This window comes from Balaenoptera borealis (genome assembly GCF_965194805.1).
Source record: "Balaenoptera borealis genome assembly, chromosome: 19".
In the NCBI taxonomy this organism is placed as follows: domain Eukaryota; kingdom Metazoa; phylum Chordata; class Mammalia; order Artiodactyla; family Balaenopteridae; genus Balaenoptera; species Balaenoptera borealis.
In genome coordinates, this window is record NC_138878.1 from 69,478,051 (window position 1) to 69,494,012 (window position 15,962).

General features: G+C 62.9%; 3 protein-coding genes across 5 annotated transcripts; 1 reads left to right on the top strand and 2 right to left on the bottom strand.

Moving 5' to 3' along the window:
- The first annotated feature begins 371 nt into the window (after window positions 1-371).
- TRIM28 (tripartite motif containing 28) lies at window positions 372-6,823 on the top strand. 2 transcript variants are annotated; one of them, XM_082369173.1, is made up of 17 exons: window positions 372-1,025; window positions 1,362-1,474; window positions 1,700-1,832; window positions 3,417-3,660; window positions 3,738-3,854; window positions 3,957-4,071; window positions 4,231-4,377; window positions 4,481-4,595; window positions 4,677-4,783; window positions 4,874-4,910; window positions 4,993-5,038; window positions 5,119-5,371; window positions 5,459-5,778; window positions 5,857-5,980; window positions 6,063-6,149; window positions 6,228-6,365; window positions 6,470-6,823. In XM_082369173.1, the coding sequence occupies exons 1-17, from the start codon at window positions 677-679 to the stop codon at window positions 6,644-6,646; spliced, it is 2,622 nt and encodes an 873-aa protein (XP_082225299.1). In that variant the 5' UTR covers window positions 372-676; the 3' UTR covers window positions 6,647-6,823. The 2 variants fall into 2 exon arrangements, with proteins under 2 accessions (XP_082225299.1, XP_082225300.1); XM_082369174.1 differs by having other exon boundaries at window positions 374-1,025; window positions 3,525-3,660.
- Window positions 6,824-7,491: 668 nt separating this feature from the next.
- Window positions 7,492-10,397, bottom strand: CHMP2A (charged multivesicular body protein 2A). 2 transcript variants are annotated; one of them, XM_082369398.1, is made up of 6 exons: window positions 10,199-10,397; window positions 9,224-9,415; window positions 8,174-8,353; window positions 7,970-8,100; window positions 7,825-7,886; window positions 7,492-7,706 (listed from the first exon to the last, which is right to left on the bottom strand). In XM_082369398.1, the coding sequence occupies exons 2-6, from the start codon at window positions 9,389-9,391 to the stop codon at window positions 7,579-7,581; spliced, it is 669 nt and encodes a 222-aa protein (XP_082225524.1). In that variant the 5' UTR covers window positions 9,392-9,415; window positions 10,199-10,397; the 3' UTR covers window positions 7,492-7,578. The 2 variants fall into 2 exon arrangements, with proteins under 2 accessions (XP_082225524.1, XP_082225525.1); XM_082369399.1 differs by having other exon boundaries at window positions 9,224-9,437; window positions 10,199-10,338.
- Window positions 10,398-11,009: 612 nt separating this feature from the next.
- UBE2M (ubiquitin conjugating enzyme E2 M) lies at window positions 11,010-13,886 on the bottom strand. The gene is made up of 6 exons (XM_082369407.1): window positions 13,633-13,886; window positions 12,356-12,450; window positions 12,195-12,233; window positions 11,979-12,082; window positions 11,606-11,669; window positions 11,010-11,520 (listed from the first exon to the last, which is right to left on the bottom strand). The coding sequence occupies exons 1-6, from the start codon at window positions 13,739-13,741 to the stop codon at window positions 11,380-11,382; spliced, it is 552 nt and encodes a 183-aa protein (XP_082225533.1). The 5' UTR covers window positions 13,742-13,886; the 3' UTR covers window positions 11,010-11,379.
- Between the last annotated feature and the right edge of the window lie 2,076 nt (window positions 13,887-15,962).

Genomic DNA, 15,962 nt, shown 5'->3' on the forward strand with positions numbered 1-15,962 from the left:
GTCTCGGCCCCGCCCCCTCTAGGGAACGCTTGTCGACGCAGCAACTGGAGACCTCCCCAGGAGGCCAAAGGGGCGGGGATCGAGGTGGAAGAACGGACTGCCGGGGCGCGTGCGGAGTAAGCGGCCTGGAGCAGTGACTACAATAACGGGCGCGAGCCCGGCCGGTGGACCAGGCTGCGGCGACGGCGACGCAGAAACCCCGCCCCTGCCGCACGAGCGGCGCTGCGGGTGGTGGAGGGGGGGTGGGAGGAGCCCGCTCAGGCGCGTGCGTACTCATGGCCTCCCCCGCCGCGGCCCGCCCCGGCCCCGCCCCCGGGCGCGAGGCGCCCAGTGCGCGTGCGCGACGGCGTCGGCGCCAGTTATTTCTGTCCCGCCCCCGAACCGCGGCTCTTTCTGCGAGCGGGCGCGCGGTCGAGCGGTTGTGTGCGTGCCGCGTGGCGCTGGTCTCGGTCGCCGCTGAGAAGGAAGCGCGGGCGGCGGCGGAGGCAGGAGAGCGGGCAGCGGCCGGCCGGGCCTCGGCAGCGCCCCGCGCGCAGCGGGCGGCGACCTAGGCGGCGCGTGGTGGCGCTAGGCCTCGCGGCAGCAGCGGCCCAGCCGTTGGCGGCGAGCGCGTCTGCGCCTGCGCGGCGGGCCCCGCGCCCCTCCTCCCCCCGTGGGCGCCCCCGGCGGCGTGTGAATGGCGGCCTCGGCGGCGGCGGCCTCAGCGGCGGCGGCGGCCGCCTCCGGCAGCCCGGGCCCGGGCGAGGGCTCGGCGGGCGCCGAGAAGCGCGCCGCCGCCTCCTCGGCCACGGCCTCGGCTTCGGCCTCGGCGGCGGCGTCCGCATCGGCGTCGTCGCCCGCGGGGGGCGGCGGCGAGGCGCTGGAACTGCTGGAGCACTGCGGCGTGTGCCGGGAGCGCCTGCGGCCCGAGAGGGAACCGCGCCTGCTACCCTGCCTGCACTCGGCCTGCAGCGCCTGCCTCGGGCCCGCGGCGCCTGCCGCCGCCAACAGCTCGGGGGACGGAGGTGCGGCGGGCGACAGCGCTGGTGAGTGCGGTGGGGCCGGGGGCGGCCCCTCCCCCACCTCGCAGCCTTTGATCCCGACGAGGCTCGGGGGCTGGGGGTCTGTTCCCAGCGTGACGAGGGCGGGGGTCGCCTGGGCGAGAGGATGGGGACCCGAAGAGTGGCCGGAACGGGTGTGGGCAGTGGGCTGTGGGCCGGGCACTGAGATGGGGCGACTGTTTAAAGTTCGGTAAAAGAAGGGTTTGGTTCTTTCTCCAGGAGGGGAGGGTCGGATCGGCTCGGCAGGGGATGGAGGTTGGGACCCAGTGGGGGGAGATGCGCTCACCATGCGATGGTGTTGTTTCTTCGTGTTCTTCGTAGTGGTGGACTGTCCCGTATGTAAGCAGCAGTGTTTCTCCAAAGATATTGTGGAGAATTACTTCATGCGCGACAGTGGCAGCAAGGCTGCCACCGATTCCCAGGATGCGAATCAGGTATGTCTTGCCCAAGCAACCCCCAGGAGGTCTCTGGCCATGAGTAGGGGTCATTAGCCCAGAGTGTGGTGCCAGCTCCAGGCTTTACTCTCCCCGTAGTGGAAGGCTTAGGGCAGGTTGTCTAGGCTAAGTAAAGACCCCACCTTTCTTCATGTCGTATTTCTGGTTGTAAGTGCAGATTTGTTTGGTGGTTGTGTCTCTTCTGACTCTCCCTTTGCCCAGCAGTGCTGCACTAGCTGTGAGGATAACGCCCCAGCCACCAGCTACTGTGTGGAGTGCTCTGAGCCGCTGTGTGAGACGTGCGTAGAGGCGCACCAGCGGGTGAAGTACACCAAGGACCACACTGTGCGTTCCACTGGTATGCAGCGTGCAGGGGCTGCCCTGGCCGTTCTCCTGTACATGCCTTCAGTTGCTTACGATGGTAGTTGCAGATGGGGGAAGGGTCTCAGGGAGTTTCTCTACGGGGTACCAACTGAAGGGCCTGAGGGCAGAACTCAAAAAGGGGGAGGCGGGGCTCTGGTGGGCAGTCTCTGCAGGTTCAGTGGCAGGGGAAAAGCCACAGGCGGGGGGGGGGGGGGGGGGGGCGGAGTTCACAGGGGATCTCATGGTGCCGCAGGGGGCGTATAGAGAGCTTGAGGAAGCTCATCAGGGAACCCTCCTAGGCAGGGGATAGGCCTCCAGTGGTAGAGAGATCGGCATGTATGGATAGGGAAATGCAGGGTGTTTGGGGAATGATGTGAGGGACCTCCTGGACCAGAGGTTCCCTGGCCCCTGTTTTAAGCCTCTGTAGGGGAAAGTGAGGTCTTTGGGCCTTGTGTCTTAAACAAGCTGGTAGGGTTATCAGACTATCACTGACCAGTGAGTGCTGGAAGTGTTCTTATCATTGGTCACAGATATTTCACAGCCTAGCTTGGTATTTCTAGACTCTTCTGTGAATGTGCTGGAAGTGCTATGGAGAGGGGCTTGCGCTTGGTTTTTGGCCCAGAACTCCCCATGAGTGGCGTTTTGGTAGTCACGCTGTGGCTCCGCCAGCCCAGAGGACAGTTTTGGTGGGAAAAGTTGGGTGGAGGTGGTTCCTGTGGGGCATGAGGAGCCAGGAGAGAAGGGCAGGGGTCTCAAGGGGGTCCTGGGTTCCAGGCAGAGGTCAGGGTGCAAGAGGAGGCAATATTTAGTGGAGCTGAGGCTCGGCTTATTTGTATCTAGATGTTCCTATGTCTCACGCTGGGCTGGTGTAGTAACGAGACCTGACAGGGATCGGGGAGGAGAGAATGATGGATGTTCCCGGTTTTCTAGTGGCAACAGCCTCTGGGGAGGAGTGGGGGGTCACCGTGGTGTATTAGTCTTTGGGGGGTGTTGCTCTGAGCAGTAGAACCCTTTTCCCAGCACAGGGGCCTGACACCTCTCTGAGGGTCCTGGTCTGATACTGCATCTCTCCAGCCTGAGAAGGCTTTGCAGGTTCCCCCGTGGGTTGTTAAGATGGTGTGGTCTCCTTTTATCAGAGAAGAGGGGAGGTCACCAGGCATGGCTTATGAGGAAAATGTGCCTGACGGCCTCTTTAAGCCCTGATTTGCTTTTTGTCTGAGCCGGAAAGCAAATGTTGTGTGTGCTGGGATGCCACAGTAGCCAGAATCTCCTCCCCTGCTCTACAGAATCTTCTGTGAGTGGAGGAGAAAGGGAGCCCAGTGGCGGGTGGGGGCAGGGGTTCAGAAGTGGAGGAGCTTTCTTAGAGAGTGTTCACCTGGAGGAAGTTTCAGTAGGGGGAACAGCGGGGAGGTCTCTCCTGGCACAGGCCGTCAGTCTTAACGCTTTAAGTTGTCACTTCCAGAAGCTGAAAGGAGAGGGGTGTGGTTCTCTTGGTCAGGCTGAGGGCAGAGGGTTTTGAGAGCAAGGGTCTCGGCTCTTCCCTGTCCGCTGCTGTAGGCCCTCTGGGTTCTTCCGGCAGATAGCCCAGGGTTGCAGGACAGGCAGGAAGTGAGGCCCCGATCTCTGTCTGCTCCTCGAGTTGGAGATGGTGAGGATGAGCTCCCGCTTCATAGATCCCATTCCCCAGGACCAGCCAAGTCGAGGGACGGTGAGCGCACGGTGTATTGCAACGTGCACAAGCACGAGCCCCTTGTGCTGTTTTGCGAGAGTTGCGACACCCTCACCTGCCGGGACTGCCAGCTCAACGCCCACAAGGACCACCAGTGAGTCCTGAGGCTTGGTGGGTGGGTGCTGCCTGTTCCCGTGCTGGGCGCCCGGGCCCACCTCTATCTGCCCTCAGGTACCAGTTCCTGGAGGACGCTGTGAGGAACCAGCGCAAGCTCCTGGCCTCACTGGTGAAGCGCCTCGGGGACAAGCACGCGACATTGCAGAAGAACACCAAGGAGGTTCGCAGCTCGTAAGTGTGGATGCCCGTGCTGTGCCGGGGCAGGGTGGGGGGCAGTGGCCCCGGGTGAGCACCTGCCTGAGTGGCCCTCACCTCACCCACTCTGCCACCCAGGATCCGCCAAGTGTCTGACGTACAGAAGCGCGTGCAGGTGGACGTTAAGATGGCCATCCTGCAGATCATGAAGGAACTGAACAAGCGGGGCCGTGTGCTGGTTAATGACGCCCAGGTACCACCTGCGTGGTCCTTCTCTGTTGGCAGCTCACTCTGCCTCTAGTGGAATCGTCCTGGGGTTCGGCGCCCTCTGCTGGCTGCTGATGCCTCCCTGGGTGGGGAGAGGTTCTAGGGCTCTCTGTCCTCCCTGACGCCATCTGCCCTCCACCTGCAGAAGGTGACTGAGGGGCAGCAGGAGCGCCTGGAGCGCCAGCACTGGACCATGACCAAGATCCAGAAGCACCAGGAGCACATCCTGCGCTTTGCCTCATGGGCTCTGGAAAGCGACAACAACACTGCGCTGCTACTCTCCAAGAAGCTGGTGTGTGCTGGTGGGCACCCAGGTGGTGGGTTCCAGGTAGGCGCCTCCCAAGACCCTGGAGCCCTGTTCACTGCCCGTGTGCTCACGTACCGCCCACCCCCAGATCTACTTCCAGCTGCACCGGGCCCTCAAGATGATCGTGGACCCCGTGGAGCCCCACGGTGAGATGAAGTTCCAGTGGGACCTCAATGCCTGGACCAAGAGCGCGGAGGCCTTTGGTGGGTTTTTGTCTTTCTCTTGCTGCACCCTGCCATCCCAGGCACTGCACTTTCTTGTACTGTTTTACTTCTTTACTGCAGGCAAGATCGTGGCAGAACGTCCTGGCACCAACTCCACAGGCCCTGCACCCATGGCACCTCCTCGGGCTCCAGGGCCTTTGAGCAAGCAGGGCTCTGGCAGTAGCCAGGTGAGCCAGGGAGGGGACCATAGTGGGAGGAAAGAGGCACGGGGTCCTATGGGATGCCTGTCCACTGAGGTCCACTTGCTCTGCCCACAGCCCATGGAGGTGCAGGAAGGCTATGGCTTCGGGTCAGGTGAGTGATTCTGCCCCCGCAGTAGGTGGGAGAGCTGTGGTGCCCTATGTCCACCCCAACCTGTTTTCTGTGTTCCGAGCAGATGACCCTTACTCGAGTGCAGAGCCCCACGTGTCAGGGGTGAAGCGGTGAGTGTGGCTGCCCTTTGGTGGTTATAGGGACAGGGTGGCCGTAGGGGCGGGGCGCTCACACCAAGCCACGCCCACAGGTCCCGCTCAAGTGATGGCGAGGTGAGTGGCCTCATGCGTAAGGTGCCACGGGTGAGCCTCGAACGCCTGGACTTGGATCTCACGGCTGACAGCCAGCCCCCAGTCTTCAAGGTCTTCCCAGGCAGCACCACTGAGGATTACAACCTCATCGTCATTGAGCGAGGTGCTGCAGCTGTTGCTGCTGGACAGCCTGGGACTGCGCCCCCCGGGGCCCCTGGCGCCCCGCCCCTTCCTGGCATGGCCATCGTCAAGGTGAGCCTGCCCAAGTGACTGTGGCTGGGAAATGAAGATCTACTGCCCAGGCCGGCACCCCACTGAACACCCCTCACCTCCTCGCAGGAGGAAGAAACAGAGGCTGCCATTGGAGCCCCGCCTGCTGCCACTGAGGGCCCCGAGACCAAACCTGTGTTGATGGCCCTGGCGGAGGGCCCCGGCGCCGAGGGCCCCCGCCTGGCTTCACCCAGTGGCAGCACCAGCTCAGGCCTGGAGGTGGTGGCTCCAGAGGGCACCTCAGCCCCAGCTGGTGGCCCAGGTGCCCTGGATGACAGTGCTACCATCTGCCGTGTCTGCCAGAAGCCAGGTGACCTGGTCATGTGCAACCAGTGCGAATTCTGCTTCCACCTGGACTGCCACCTGCCTGCCCTGCAGGATGTGCCAGGGTGCGAGGCTGTGCGGGGTCTGTGGGGCGGAGGGCTGGGCCAGGTCCCGTGCAGCCCCTCACGGTCTGTTCCCTCCAGGGAGGAGTGGAGCTGCTCTCTCTGCCACGTGCTACCCGACCTGAAGGAGGAGGATGGCAGCCTAAACCTGGACGGGGGTGACAGCACTGGTGTGGTGGCCAAGCTCTCGCCAGCCAACCAGCAGGTGAGGGTGGGGCCCACTCCCTTGGTTTGGCCAGCAGCACCCCAAGTCCCCTATGACTCTGACGTTCACGTAATGCCTGCAGAAGTGTGAGCGCGTCCTGCTGGCCCTCTTCTGCCATGAGCCCTGCCGGCCCCTGCACCAGCTGGCTACTGACTCCACCTTCTCCCTGGTGAGTTCTGGGACTTGGGAGGGTGGGAGGTGCAGGGGCTGTTTGGCCTCACCTTCAGCCTGTGGCCTCTGCTTGAAGGATCAGCCCGGCGGCACCCTGGACTTGACGCTGATTCGAGCCCGTCTGCAGGAGAAGTTGTCACCCCCCTACAGCTCCCCCCAGGAGTTTGCCCAGGATGTGGGCCGCATGTTCAAGCAGTTCAACAAGCTGACAGAGGTGAGCCGGTTGGGGTGGGGATGGGTTGGGGAGGGGAGGCTGGGGGAGGCTGGGGGCAGAGAGGTGGGCGACCTGGGGCCCATCCACTGTAATTTGCCCGGCAGGACAAGGCCGACGTGCAGTCCATCATTGGCCTGCAGCGCTTCTTTGAGACTCGCATGAATGAAGCCTTTGGTGACACCAAGTTCTCCGCTGTTCTGGTGGAGCCCCCGCCGCTGAGCCTGCCTGGTGCTGCCCTGAGCGCCCAGGACCTGTCCAGTGGCCCTGGTGATGGCCCCTGAGGCTGGGTGGCCCCCGAGCCGCTCCAGCCTGGCTCTGTTCTCTGTTCTGTCCTGTCACCCCTCTTCTCTCTCCTCTTCTCCCTCGGTGGCCTGGTTCCCACTCCGTGGTGGCCCATACCCCAGCCCCTCACAATATGGTTTTTACTTCTGTGGATTTAATAAAAACTTCACCCGTTACTCAGGCCTTAGTTGGTGGGGGCAGTGGTTCTGGGGGCCTGGTCTCTGGCTGTTACCCATCCCTCACCAAACCCTGTTGGGCCAGCTGGGGGTGGGGCACTGGTCTCCGGCCACCCGGGTGTCCAGGGAGTGGGGAGCAGCGTCCCTCCTGGGTCCTTTGCGATCTGGTGAGTGTCTGGTGGGTAGGAGGGTCACCCGGTAGGTAGGCAGACCCAGGCTACGCTGTGGGCAGGCAGGGTGAACCCCCAGGTAGGTGCTGCATGGCAGCTCATTCTCCCCGAGAGCTTCTGGAGTGGGTTGGAACCGTTTCTCACAAGCAGCTCGTCACAGTGAGCTGGGTGGGCTGGGCTAAGCGGAGTTGGGCACTGTGTCCCTGGGGGACAGGCCTGGGCTGCTGGGGTGCTACCGGGATGTCTGGGGAGCCGGCCTTCCTGGGGGTGCTGGGCCAGTGTTCGCTGCTCATCTTCACGTCCCAAGCCCTGAAGACGGGGGTGGGCTTGGTCTGTCCACTCCCGCCAAAACGAGAAAACAACTCCAGCCCTCTGTCTCACACCTCAACTAATCTGGCACACGTTACCAAGCCCTGCCTGAGCAACTCCTGTCAGCCACGTCGCCGGACTCCCTAACCCAGCCTGGCTCACATCAGGCCACTCACACAGGCCCAAGACTAGTGGCCAACTTTTATTGCAGAAGGTACAATGAAAATGCTGGGCCCTCCGCTGGCTCCCTAGGGTGGCACGGGGCGGGGGGTGCAGTCAGTCCCTTCGAAGGTTCTTGAGCCGCTCCTCCAGGTCTGCATCTGCATCGACTAGGGCGGAGGCGGCAGCCTCTGCTTTCTTCCCACTGGCAGCCACACTGAGGGAGCCTCCGGTGGACGGGAGGTCTGCAGAGAAGGGGGGTTAGGAAGAGAGCCCCTGCAGAAAGGAGTAATGCTGGGAGAGGGAGGGTCTGCGCGGTGGCCGAGCTGCGTGCAGGACAGGGCCCAGGGTCTGGACACTCACTTGACAGCTCGTCCGTCAGGCTCAACCCCAGCTCATCCAGGACCTGGGCTACAACAGCGTCACTACGTAGAAAAAAGAACTATGAGGGCCAGGTGACCGGAGGGCCAGGCATCCGTCCCCACCCCCCTGCCTCCTGTCTCCAAACCTCTCCTCTTCATCGTCCTCGTCACCCATGGCATCGTCAATGGCATCGTTCATCATCTCCTCCTTCATGTCCATAATCTCTGCCTGCCGCTCAAACTCCATCATGATCTTCTGGATCTGGGGCAACTTCAGCTGGAAGTGGGAGGAGGGTGAGTCTGGCCCCTGAGGTTAGCAGGGGTAGGGAGGGGGATCGGGAGAGGCGCACCTGTCTGTTCATGGTGCCCATGGCCTTGGTGACGCCCTTCATGGCTTGTGCCATTGAGTTGTTAGACTTGAGTGTCTGGATCTTGAGGGACACAGCCTGGATGTTGGCCCGCATCAACACAAACTTTCGCACGTACCGCCTTGTGCGCACCAGGTCTCTTGCCATGATACGCACAGCGTCCTGAGAAGTGGACAGAGATGGCAGGGAGCCAGCCTTGGGAGTGTGCCCACTGCCACTCCACCATGCCCACTGAGGCGTTCAGGGGCCCCTATGTGCCTGCTCCCAGCGGTGACTGTTCCCTCGCCCTCAGGCCTCTTGGGTCACCACTGCAGACTCCTCCGCAGGCTTCTCACCTCGGATCCAGAAATGAGAGGAAGAAAGGTGGGGCCGCCCTTCAGGGGTCCTTGTCTATAGAGTCAACACCCATTCCTGAATTCCCCTCCTGGCCAAAGAATGAGTGTCTCCCTCCGCCTCACACAGGCCCTCACCTCAAGAACAGAATCCTGATTCACACACAAACACATCCAAACCTCACCTTTTCACTTCCTCCCCAGAGCTCTTCCTTGCTTTGCCCATCCCAGGAAATGGCACCTGCTCAACCCAGCTGCTCAGGCCAAAACTCTGTCACCCATCAAAGGTGCTGCTCCCCAGCGGTTCAGGCTGTGCCCATCTCTGCTCACCGGCCCCCAGGGCCAGTGCATCCCATGCCACGTGGGCTCCCACTGTGGCCCACGATTCCAAGTGGTCTGGCCCACATCCACTCCTCTGAGCTCACCCATCACTCCCTCATGGAGCATCTGCTGTTCTACCTGACACACCTGCCACTTGGATCTTCACGGGCTCACTCTCCGTTACTCAACGTTCGCCTCTGATACCACCTCCACAGAGGCACTTTTGGACCCTGAAACTAGGGAAAGCCCCACTCAACCCTGCATTTCCCTAGAAGCACCTCCCTGTTGGTGCTCAGCCTGTCCAGTTTGCTGCAGCTCCGGTGTCTGAACAAGCAACAGCACTGGCCCTGTGTCCCAGGCTGTGCCAAATCGAGCTTACCATTTGGCCCTGCTTGGCCATTTTCTTGATGTCTGCAATGATTTTCTTCTCCTGGGTCTCTAGCTTCTGTCGCTCACGGTCCAGCTCTCGCATGGCGCGGTTCAGGGCGCGCTGGTTCTGCCGCAGCAGCTCCTCCGGCGTCTTCCGGCGCCCAAACAGCAGGTCCATGGCCGCAGGAGCCCACCGGTAGGACTGGGGCAAGTGTGAAGCCTTACTGCAGAGTGGTGTGAGGCCCAAAACGAGGGCATGAGGCAGAGCTGGGGTCACACTGTGTATGGGCAGGGACAGATGGGGGCTCCCAAAATGGAAAGGGCTGAGCAGGGAGAAAAGGCGTGAATGGAAGGCCAAAAGAGTGGAGTCTGGAACTCGGGTAGCCCCAGGGACGTGCGTCGGGACAACGTGCCCACCCCAAACCCTCCTCCATCACAGTGCCCCCACAGAGGTTCAAGGCTTCCACCTCCTCCTGCAGACCCTGCGATGAGGCCCTAGCGTGTGCGGTGGAGATGAGACTGAGAGACTGAGACTGGAGATGGCCGTGGGTGGGCGGATGGGGGGTAGGGGGCACTTGGAACCCTGAGCGCCAAGGACAGGGCACTTGAGAGGGTCCCTGACAGGAGGAGGTGGAGGCCGCGAGTGCTAGAAACAGGGTGGATGAGGGGGGGGGGAGGCTCTGAAGCTGACAGCGTATGGATGGAATTCGGTTTGGGGCGGGGGTCCTAAACGCTGAGGGAATCTGGGTGCGGAGAATAAGGTTGGGGGGCGTTGCGGACTCCTGTACAGAGGGAGGGATGCTAAGTGTTGGGGTGCCTTGTTCACGCAGGAAAGCCTGTGGGACCATTCGGGGTGTTGAGCACCGAAGGCAAGACAGCATGGGGTCCCCTGATGATAAGGCCGGGTCCCAGGGAGGGGCGAGGCCCTCGTACGCCGCCGCCCACGCGCCAACCCAGGGCCCGCGCCCCAGTAGGGGCCACTCACCGGAGTTGCGACAGGGACTCGCTTCCGTTTCCGGGTCACGCTCTTCTCGCTGGGAGCCCCGGAGCGCCCACCAACGACAGCCCCTCGGTTCTGTCGCCTCGGCGGTCGCCGCCGTTTCCGGATTAAACCACCCGACGTCACACGTCCCGCCGGCGCCCGGAATGCTGGGCGGGGACAAGAGCGCGCGTGCGCACGCGCCGGAGACCAGGCCGGCCCCAGGCGCATGCGCACCAGCTTCCGTTTCCCTGCCGCAGACTCGGTGTTCTACAGGTTCAAGTCCAGCCTAAGGGAGCCGAGCCACGGCCGGAGTCCTGGTCCTTGCGGAGTTGGCGCCCTTCCGGGCGCCTTCCGCGCAGCCACCCGGAGGCCCTGCACCCCACCACGTCATCCACTGTAGGGTCCAGCTCATCTCAGGGACCCAGAACTCTCGCTGATGTTTCTGGACCTCAGGCACCCGGTGGCACCAGGCAGCGTTCTCCTCGTCAGGCCCTCCCATGGCAGAAGGGGGCAGAACAGGAGATGGTGCGGACTTCCTTGGATGTTGGCTTACTGGCCAGGAAGCCTGTGGTTACTGGATCCTGCCCCTCCCTTGTTCCGGAGTGGGATTCATCCCCCCCAGCCCGAGGCCTGGGGCTTGGTCCCCTCACCACTCCCAGGGCTGCCCCAGGCACTGGGCAGCCTGCTGACGCGGGGGCGGGAGGGGGGGCCCTAATGCCACCTGTGAGCACACAACTCCCACCACGCTTGCTGCAGGAGCCCTGGTGGACATCACCTGCCCCTCCCACTCCACAAAAGGAAGAGGCAGAGGCCATGCAGTAACATTCCCCTTTAATAGCCTGGCGGGACCTCCAGTGGTGCAGGGGTGGGGTGCCGGGTGCCCAGCCACCCTTGGCCTCCCACCCCAGAGCCCAGATTAGGGGGGCTGGATAGCACCCAGCGTGGGGCTAGACAAGCCAATTCATTTCCCATCGCTGAGCAGGTCGGGGGAGGCAGCGCCGACCTCAATCACATGGTGGTTTAAAAAAAAAACAACTAGGAGCGGGTGGCAGGGAGGGGTGGCAGGTCAGGGCATGGGATTCCCCCACCGGCTGCCCCATGCCCCCCCCACCTGTGGCCCCCAATAAATATTTGCAGGGGACGCCGGGGCTGGTGGCCCTGGCAGGGGTGGGTATGCGCCGACCCTATTTCAGGCAGCGCTCGAAGTAGGTGGAGCCGATATAGCCACCCCGCATGGAGCGCTGCACGTTCTGCTCAAACAGCCTCCGGTTGTTCTGCAGGACCTCGGCGGCTTCCTTGTTCAGTGGGTCTTCAGGGTTGGGCTCCTGTGGCCGGTATGGGTGGGCGTCAACAAGCCCAAGGGGCAGAAGGCCAACCTCCCCCAGCCCCAGCGCCCCTGCCCCTACTCACCAAGAAGAGATACTGCAGGCCATAAATTATGGAGTTTATCGTAAGGACTGGCTTCCAGTCCTCTCTGTGGGCAGAGAACATCGTGATCAAGGGCTGGTGAGTGGGCAGCCGCCACAGGCCCTGCTGGGACCGGACAGGTCAGGCCCAGGGCACGGGACAGTGCGGATGGGAGAAGCTAGCGGGAGGGTGCAGAGAAGGACAGACCATGGAGAAAGCCAAGGTCAAGCCACGAGGAAGAAAACGTGGAGATGAAGAGACAGAGGAACACACACCACAAGGGGTAAGGAATGGACAGAGACAGGTGTAGTGCAAGGCCACGAAGGGCGCCTGGCAGGCAGGGCTGGGGAGAGCTGTGGAGGGCTCGTGCCCTCACCTGAGGATGTTGAGGCAGACGTTGCCCTCGAGGTCAATGTTGGGGTGATAAACCATCGTCTCACACTTCACCTTGGGGGGGTCATGCGGGTAACCCTGGCCCACCTGGCTCCAGGAAAACAGAGGGGAGGTGGATAGGTGCCCCAGCAGTGCCTGGCCGGGGCCTCACCTGTCGCTTCCTCAGCCCAGGGAGCCACCCCGGCCCACCGAGACTCACCTTAAAACTGAACACAAACTTCCCGCTCTTGTAGAAGCCCTGTGAAGGAAGAAAAGAGGAGTTGGGATCCCATCCAGCAAGGCCTGGCAGGGGAACCAGGTCTCCCTACTTGAGGTGGGGCCACCCGCCGTGCCTGGGAGTCCAGCTGAGTGTGCCCTCACCTCATCAGGACAGATAACCAGCTTGAAGTTGAGGAGGTCGTCTGGATCTGAGAAGCTGATGTCACACGTCTTGGGCAGATTCAGCTCGTTTATGTCTGCGTTTTCACGCAGAAAAGGGAAACAGAGAGAAAGGAAGAGGGAGAGAGAGGAGGGTGCTCAGAGCAGGTGCAGGTGCCAGCAGAGCCTCCGTAGCCTCCTCCAGGACCCCGGCTCTGGCCTGGGCAGTGGACCACACCCCCAACCCTCTCCCTGCTCCCCAGTCTCCAGGCAGGCTCTTCTGGGTCTACAGAACACCACAAACACGCATGTTCAATTGTGACTGTGCTTGAGCTCCTGGCCCAGGGTAAGTTCCAACTCTTCTGAATCCACAGCCCTAAGTCGCAGCACCCAACAGCTGGGTCCCCCCCAACCCAGCTCCTAAATGCCCCCACTCCCATGTGCCCTCCAAGAGCCTCTGACTACCCCAAACCCAGGATCCCTGGCCATAACCCCCACCTTCTAGAGGAGTCCCCAATTATCTGCCCAAACTCAAAGACCTTATTCCCCCTCCACACCCTAAATCATCCCCCCAGCAATCCCTGGTCCCCACGATCCATATACTCCTCTTTCTGCCTGTCATCCCAAACCCAGGTTCCCATCTGACCCCCAGATCTGTGAGTTTCCCAGCCCTCCTACCTTACACTGTTCTGACTATAAGATTTCCAGCATCTCCAGCATCATGGTCTAAACCCAACCCTACTCCTATCTCTAATCTCTGGCACCCACTGTCCCTCCTTCCTCCTCCTGTCACCCTAAACCCCAAATTGCCATGTGACGCCTCCCCCCCCAGACCCACGAAACCCAGGCCCCAGAACGTACTTCACCACGCCTGACTCTGATTCCCACTGACCCCAGCATAATACACTAAATCTCCCACTCGGATCCTCAATCCTTGGCCCCCACTATCCATATCTCCTCCGCCTTTCACCCAGGTTCCCGTCTGACCCCCCCCAGACTCTCGAGTTCCCGGTCCCCCCACTACACTGCCACTCTCAGATTCTCAGTCCCTAATATCAGACATCTGGCTTTCCAAATACCTTCAGTGCCCCATTCTCGGCCCCGCATCTCTGACCACTTCAGTGACTATTACTCCACCCCTGATCCCTCAATCCCCAGGCCCTGATCTCCGATCCCCACATCCGCGGCCCCCCCATTTCTGACACCTCTGACCCCTGGCGACCGCATTACCCCAAGCCAGGCCCTGACCTCCGACCTCCACCCCCATCCCGACTCCTTACCCTTCTGGATCCGCAGCTGCGCCGCCGATGCCTTCTTGCTGCTGCCCTTGGTGCCGCCCGCCGACTCCTCCTCCTTCTTCTGCTGCTTCAGCGAGAACAGCTTGATCATCCTGCCGCCGCCGCCGCTGCCGCCCCTGCGGGGCCCGGGACCCCGGCCACCCGGCCCCCCGCCGCCGCCGCCCTTGCCGCCTCCGCCACTCGGACCCGCCGCCGCGGCCTCTTTGGCTGCTGCCGCCGCCCGCCCGGCCTGCCGCGCCGCTCCGCGCCCACCGCGCGGCCCGCGTCGGCTCCCGTAGTCGGCTCCGGCCTGGCCCGGCGCCTCGGGCTCGCTCGGCGGCGCTCGGGCCCACTCGGCTGTTCTCGTGTCCGCTCGGCCCCGCCCCCACCCGCCGCTCCCTCCTCCCCCTCGCCCGCTCCGGTGTCCTCAGGCCCAGCTGCGGCTGCGGAAGCGGGGTCCTTAGGCCGCGCCACTAGCCCGTTCACTCGCTCCCTTCCCGAGGGGGTTGCGGCTCGGGTCGGAAGAGGGAGGCGGGGGCTGCGGTGGCGACGGCCGTGTACTGGAGGAGGCTCGGCTTCCGCGGCAGCAGCGGCTTCGGCGCGGAGGTCCGCAACGGCCTCTGGCGCCCCACCGCTTCGGATGTTTCCGCCGCCTGCCCGCTTCGGCTCTTTCCGCCCGGCCTGCGCTGTGCGCCTGCGCAGCCGCCGACGCCACCGCCCCGCGTTGCTCCGCGATGGGACTTGGGGATCGGGCTCCTTCGGCTAGGCTCGGGTATTTCCGTTCGGGCAGGCCGGGCCGGGCCGGTCACTTCCGGGGACGCCCGCGGGTCCAGAGAGGGGGGCGGTGTTGCCGCCATCTTTAAGTGGGGCAGATGCGGGCAGCTCCGCTTGCGGTCCAGCCATTCCCACTTGCACTCGAGCAGACGGCGGCGTAGGCGGGCCAAACGAAGTACTTGGCCCCGGGGGTCACAGACTGAGGCTGGGTCAGGTCAGAGCCTGAGCAAGGCCGGGGCGTTGCCTAGAGGGTGCGTGGTCCAGCACTTTCGGTATCCCATCGCAAACCCAGAGAACCCTCTCGCAGAGAGTCTGGTTGAGGTTAACTAACAAATAAAACGTGTATTGTGTCAGAGGGTAGTAAGCACCGTGGAGGTTTACACGGGCTGACACACTTCGGAAGCGGAACGTGGGGAGGGGCCGCGCTCTGCGCGGGTCTACAGTTCCAGCGGAGGTGCCCTACGACCTTCCGCCGGCTGCGCGTGAGATGTGGGCGGGGCCAATCTCCCCTCCAATCACGGCTCAGCGTGCCCCGGGGTGGGCGGGAGGAAGCGGCGCGGAGCGGTTGTGCGATTTCAGGCTGTCACCAAGGGAGCCGTCAGGCGGTGAGCAGCGCCGCGAGGGCTGGTTGGGGCGGGGGGCCGGGCCCGTGGGGCGGCGGGGGCTCTGTCTCTCAGCCTGCCCGCGTCCGAATGAGGCTCCTGCCGCACGTCCCATCCAGTCGCTGAGGCGACGTGCCGCCATCATACGGCCCACCAAGGGAGAAGTAGTCCCGGCGGCCCAGTTGGGCCCGCGCTGGGGGTGGGCAGGCTCAGTCCATGGCCTCCTCTTGGCGAACGACCCCGGCCCCATCCTCACCCCAGGGAGTCGGCTCTACCCCTTCGGGTCTTGATTTGGCGTCCATCCCGGCCCCAGCCTCCTCAGAGGCCCTGCCCGGGTGCCCTCGGCGTCTTTGGGCTCCGTGGACTGGTCCCAGTGGTGTCTGTGCAGCCGCTCCCCCTTTCGCCCCTTTCCATTCTCTTTCCACCATCCCAGACGCCCCTCTTCAGCCCTCTAGTTGTCCTAGCCTCACACTCCCAGCTTCGTTGACTCCCTTGAGAGCTGAGCGCTGGAGAGGCGCCGGGGTGAGGATGGGAGAGCAGAAGCTGCAAACGGCTCAGGTTTGGGGCTGACAAGATTGCAACCGTCCCAGCATTCTCAGGCTTCAGACATGGCTGGTTCTGGGACCCAGAGGGCTCTTCCAGACTCAGTTTCCCTCTCCCTCTCCGTTCTTCTCATCCGCTCTGCTCTTGCTGATTATTTATTTTTGTACAGGACGTGAGGGTTGATGACCATACTGCGGTTTCCAGCCAAAGTCTCAGGGGTGGTTTCTATTGGTCAGCCTGGTTCATGTGCCCATCCCCAGGCCAGTTGCTGAGGCCCTTCCGCTAAGGGCCCATCTGGGGATGGGGAATTGGTTCCCTGGAGAGGACTAGCCAAAGCTCGACTCGCGTGATCTCTGATCTTGTGGCTTCCCCACCGTCCAGTGGGGGAAGACTTGACCATGCAACAGAATGCTA

Excerpts from the sequence above, each read along its gene's own strand:
- TRIM28 (XM_082369173.1), top strand. The coding sequence starts at position 677 with ATGGCGGCCTCGGCGGCGGCGGCCTCAGCGGCGGCGGCGGCCGCCTCC. Across the intron at positions 1,475-1,699 it reads ATTCCCAGGATGCGAATCAG|TGCTGCACTAGCTGTGAGGA; the intron begins GTATGTCTTGCC and ends TTTGCCCAGCAG. Across the intron at positions 4,911-4,992 it reads AGGCTATGGCTTCGGGTCAG|ATGACCCTTACTCGAGTGCA; the intron begins GTGAGTGATTCT and ends TGTTCCGAGCAG.
- CHMP2A (XM_082369398.1), bottom strand. The coding sequence starts at position 9,391 with ATGGACCTGCTGTTTGGGCGCCGGAAGACGCCGGAGGAGCTGCTGCGG. Across the intron at positions 8,354-9,223 it reads TGGCCAAGCAGGGCCAAATG|GACGCTGTGCGTATCATGGC; the intron begins GTAAGCTCGATT and ends TCCACTTCTCAG. Across the intron at positions 7,887-7,969 it reads GAGGACGATGAAGAGGAGAG|TGACGCTGTTGTAGCCCAGG; the intron begins GTTTGGAGACAG and ends TTTTCTACGTAG.
- UBE2M (XM_082369407.1), bottom strand. The coding sequence starts at position 13,741 with ATGATCAAGCTGTTCTCGCTGAAGCAGCAGAAGAAGGAGGAGGAGTCG. Across the intron at positions 12,451-13,632 it reads GCAGCTGCGGATCCAGAAGG|ACATAAACGAGCTGAATCTG; the intron begins GTAAGGAGTCGG and ends GTGAAAACGCAG. Across the intron at positions 12,234-12,355 it reads TGGTTATCTGTCCTGATGAG|GGCTTCTACAAGAGCGGGAA; the intron begins GTGAGGGCACAC and ends CTTCCTTCACAG.